The sequence below is a fragment of the Colobus angolensis genome, unplaced genomic scaffold (genome assembly GCF_000951035.1).
Source record: "Colobus angolensis palliatus isolate OR3802 unplaced genomic scaffold, Cang.pa_1.0 Scaffold162, whole genome shotgun sequence".
Lineage (NCBI taxonomy): Eukaryota > Metazoa > Chordata > Mammalia > Primates > Cercopithecidae > Colobus > Colobus angolensis.
In genome coordinates this window covers 3,329,706-3,334,895 of record NW_012114733.1, presented here as the reverse complement: position 1 = coordinate 3,334,895, position 5,190 = coordinate 3,329,706, and the positions used below count along the sequence as shown (strand labels likewise).

The 5,190-nt window shown below is 37.7% G+C and overlaps 1 protein-coding gene across 3 annotated transcripts in view; it reads left to right on the top strand.

Moving 5' to 3' along the window:
* KDM4C (lysine (K)-specific demethylase 4C) overlaps nucleotides 1–5,190 on the top strand; it is a 381,948-nt gene that overhangs the window by 181,577 nt on the left and 195,181 nt on the right. For all 3 annotated transcript variants that reach the window (XM_011937297.1, XM_011937295.1, XM_011937294.1), the window contains exon 8: nucleotides 2,549–2,742. In XM_011937297.1, the coding sequence (XP_011792687.1) occupies nucleotides 2,549–2,742 (194 nt within the window). The remainder of the gene's footprint in view (nucleotides 1–2,548; nucleotides 2,743–5,190) is intronic.

Sequence of the window (5,190 nt, the reverse complement as noted above, 5' to 3'; positions counted from 1 at the left end):
CAGGATGGTTTCGATCTCCTGACCTCGTGATCCGCCCGTCTCGGCCTCCCAAAGTGCTGGGATTACAGGCTTGAGCCACCGCGCCCGGCCCCAAATAACAAATCTTAAGACACATTGTGGCATGTTTCTGTACCTCCTGACGGGTAGTTTGTTAGGGCTGTTGTAATAGCCCAATGAGGTTCTGTCGACTCAGTCATTCTGTGTTTGTGGCTCTGTCCTTGGAGTCATTCCTTTATTTGTTCTTGTCTCTGTTCCTTTCAGTTCAGGCCGGCAGCATTTCTGCCTGTATAAAAGTCTCAAAATCCTTGTCAGTCTTCTGTGCAGTTCGTGGACATCCAAGCATCAAGCAAGACGGTCCTGCACAGCTCTTTCCTGGATAACTACGTTCTCTGTTCCTGGCTTCTGCTGACAGGCTTGATTGGATCCATGAGTCACATGCCTAATCTGTTCAGCAAGTTTGTCTAGCAACACCATCCTCCAGTCTCTGAGCAACCTCCTCTTTGACCATGGCTTATCTGCTTTTTCTGTTTAGGCTTCGTAGCATCATCTGAGCAAACAAGATGAATATTAATCCGGCCAAAGGTTTTTTTTTTCTGAGACACTTTCCTCAGAAATAGTGTTCTGTACCTCACCAGCTTATCTGCCCTAGGGATGTTACAATTGTAATCATGAACAGGCCTACATTAGCTCATTAAAATGGGGAGCATAACTTTGTTCACTGTTTATTTTTTCTTTGTGAAGCAATGTTAGTAACACTTTAAGAAAGTTTCTTGTTATAATTCCAAGCTTTTTTTCCCCTTTTGTCAATAGATTACATCTTAATCCAAAATATCTTTCAATTTCTCAGGACCCTCATTTTCTATATTCCAGTGGCGAGATAATTATAGCAAGATAACTTCTAACCCTCATTATATGTAACCAATAATAGAAAGCAGTGGTGTAGATAAATAGTATTAGATTCAGAGGAATAGTTGGGACGATTTATATTCAGAGCTAAGGATGAAGTTTTGCTGGATAGCAGACTAGTATGCAGGAAGGTGGTGTGGTAGGAGGAAAATCCTGAAGTAATGAAGCATATGGGGCATTTGGGCTCCCATAACTTGGGTTGAAGAAGAATATTCATGTTGACTTGCTGTGGGAGAGAAACCTGAAAATCTCATTGGTGGAGTAAAGTCTTGCAACCCTTAATGCCAGGCTCATAAATTTAGACCTTATTCTAAAGGAAAAGCAGGGTGATTACACCTTATTGAACTCAGGAATGAATGAATGTAAGATATTTGGGGCAGATGAAAGTAACAGCTGTAATGATGGATTATTGTTAGGAGAAATGACAGGCAGGGAAATGAGCCTTCTATGCTAGGATTCAAGGCCTGGCAGTGCAGCTGCAAGGATGCTGGCAGAAGGAATTGAGACAGGAGACACTGTATATGGAGACAAGGCTGAATTTTTAGGGGTGAAGGCGTAGGGAGTGTCTAGGAAATGTGGACTATGAATGTAGGAGAATAGAACTGTGGTATCATTTGGTATAAACAGTGTGGTTTGCAGTTGAAGACATTGCGTTTAGGTATTTTGAATGTAATGGTCATTAGGATGAGAACTCTGGTGAGAGTTTGGGTTTGGATATTATTAAGACTTTGGAGTTAATTTGCATGGAGTTGATAATTGTATCACCAAGATAATAAAGTCTTATTATGTCAAAACTGTTCAGTCAGTCTTACCAGGTATGTTAGGGATTGTCAAGGTGTATCAGTTAAATCTTGGAGATTATTTATGCACCACCATTTGAATGATAACTTCCCTGTTGCTTAGTGTTGGCCTAGACCTGATAAAACTTTGCGTGAAGTCTTTGTAGAAAACTTGGTTAATAAGATGTGACTGATAACTATGTATTCATGAGAATTAAAGGCATAGTAGATCAAAATAATTTTTTCTTTGAACTTTTCGCCTTTACCCCATGTCTTTGTTTTAGTGGATATGTTTGTTGTTGTTGTTAATGGTATTGGATGTTGTATGTAATGTGATGTAGAAAAGGCTATTCATTTGCTCCTAATTTTGGGTTACCTTGTGACAGTTTGTTAATAACCATAAATATAACAAAATATATCTTGGAGTAAATTTATCTCAACTCATTGGTTAAAGTATTCTAATCACACATTCATTGGGTTGTTTTATTTGTTGACAACCCAGGTTTTCAGCTTTACAGACCTTTTAGTGCTCAGTTCATTGACACATCATTGTGATGGGCAGATAGTCTTTCCATTGCAGACATGCTTCCAAATGAGCACTCTTTCCTTTTAGTTTTTCTTGGTACGTAGTTCCCTATGAGGTCCACAAGCCATTAAAACCACATTATAAATGTGAATATATAGATTCTCATCTCTATTCAGAAGAAATTGGGTTTATCACCCACTGAATGTTTGATGATGTAATGCATTATCCTCCATTATGTAGTGACTAAGTATTCATGGATGGTGTGTTCAAGGACCAACTCTGTGTTACTGTATAGTTAGCGAAATGTTTAACACTCTCCAACCTGGTTGTGTTTCAGTGCACTTGCAGGAAAGACATGGTGAAAATTTCAATGGATATCTTTGTGAGGAAATTTCAGCCAGACAGGTATCAGCTTTGGAAACAAGGAAAGGATATATATACCATTGATCACACGAAGCCTACTCCAGCATCCACCCCTGAAGTAAAAGCATGGCTGCAGAGAAGGAGGAAAGTAAGAAAAGCATCCCGGAGGTAATGACCCCTCACCCCACTGACCCTCCTTGCCTGTAGTGTTTTCTCAGTTAAAATGGGTCATTGGATGTGGCAATTTACTTGCTTTTTCTATTTATTCATCATAACTTAATACCTTTCTGAAAATGTGACACAAATTATTTTTAACTGTTAGATGTGTAATAAATACAATGTAGGAAGAGATGTATATTTGTTTTGTTTGAGAATATTCCTGAAGTTACTCTACATGGCAAATAGAACAATATAGAACTTGTTAGACCACTTACATGAATGTATTTTATGGTTGTATTGTTCCTTTCTGTGCATTTCCATATGTTAATCAATAACTTGATTTTCCACTTTTTCATTTTGCCACCATTTTGCTTTTTGGCTTTAGTGGTCATCTTCTTCCTTTGTCCAACATCCGAGCTACTACTGTCATCTGGATGCTTATATTTTACTACATTTTATGCACTTGGTTTTATTCTTTTGTAAGATGTAAAACACAGCACATGGCATTTCTGAAACATGCTTATCCTTGTGTACTTTATTCTCCATTCCGTCTTTGTGGCCAGGATCATTTCAAAAGCTTTTAGATCTGCTGTGGGCATCCTGTTGTTTTAAAACCTGTTGAGTAGGGTGTGTGTTGTATTGCTCAGGTCCTTAGGTTACCTTTTAAGGCTCTTATGTTTTCCAATTTTATATTAAATTTTCCTCTTCAATATTACTCATTGTTTTTCTTTCAGATTATAAAAGTAATATTTGTGCATTGGAGGAAATTTGTAAAATAAGGAAAAGAATAATGAAGGAATCCCATATCACTCATAACCTCACTATCCAGAGATAACCAGTGTTAACATTTTGTATATATCCTTTACCTATGTATTTATTATATATTTTATGAATATTATATATCTTTCCAAATTTGGGGCCATGCTCTATTAACAATCTGATGATGAGTTTTGAGTGTTTTTTTCATGTAACTGATTGATTTGCTGCAACATAATTTTTAATGCCTGCATGTGTTTTATCCCCTGTAGAGTGTTTCCACCTTTTTTGATATTAACTAAGTAACACCATAATTCTACATCTTTGCCCAGACTTATGATGCTTATTTTCTGTCTTTTCTTTTCCCTGATATTTGTTTTCTGCTAATTTAAAATGCTAGTGAGTGAAAGAACCTTAGTAACATGGAGTCAAACTTCGGCATTTTATAAGAGCTAGACCTGAGGTGCAGAACTAACTCAGGTGTTGATATTTCACCCTATAGTTTACCGCAATGATTGTCAATGTGTTTGTTAGTAGGTCAGGACCAACATTTTAAAATGAGGTGGTAAAATAGAATAAAAACTATTGTAGTGCTTCCTCTGTGGTAAGGGCAAATATTCACTCATGACGTGTGAGTATGTGTGGCTGTGGTATATAGTGCCACTATCTGAAATGTATAACTCACTGTGTGTTACATTCAAGAAAAGTTTGAGAAATACTAATTTGGACAGTCAGTGTTTTTGATAAATGTGTTAATTCATAGCACTAAAGAAGCCAACATTGGAAGGAGGCAGTATCCAATCCTGAGTTCAGAATACATACCAGGAGAACATCTTGAACATTGTTCTTTAGTGGATGGAAAACACAATATTTTCATTAGGTGTATGACTTGGTTTCCAGTTATTAACCACAGTGGGCCTTTTGGGTTGATAGAGACCATAGATTTATGACACTTGAACAGATCTAAATACTTGTCAGTAGGTTCAAATAATCAATGGAACTTGCTTACCTAGTTAGAAAGCCTGACTATGGGCTTGTTTAATATGCTCAGCCTTGTGGCTTGATATTTAGAGATTATTGATCTCCCTTTGGAAATATCCCATTTAGGGAAGTCTGATGAAGGAAATGGTTCATTGACGTCTCAAGCACACGTCAGCCTTCTTTTTTTCACATGTACTACACCGTTTATAATGTTGAGATTTTCCCACATCAGCCAATGCATGGATTTGCAACAAAAGTGATGATGGCGATGACGATACTACTACTGTTACTGCCATCAGCAGCAGGGAAAGCTGATTTATATAGGTCATCGCTGGCCACCCTATTCTCTGCTCTCCCTGACTTTGTACAGTGCTTAGTCCTGTGGTAGTTTCTCGGATGTGTGTAATACATATGGGTGTGTTTTGGACACTGTTGCTTTGAGTTGATTTGTAATTGTTCCTAGTTGTTAGGAATGTTTGTTTCATATGTGAAAAGCATATATACCAAAGCTATCAAGTGACTTGCTGGAAAATAGAGGAAGAAGATAAAAATTGTGTTCACTCTGAAAATAGTATGTTGATATATGATGTTAAATACATAAAGTTAGGCTGAATGTGGTGGCTCATGCCTGTTATCCCAGCACTTTGGAAGGCCAGTGAGGGAGGATCACTTGAGCTCAGGAGTTTGAGATTGCAGTGAGCTGAGATTGCGCCACTGTAC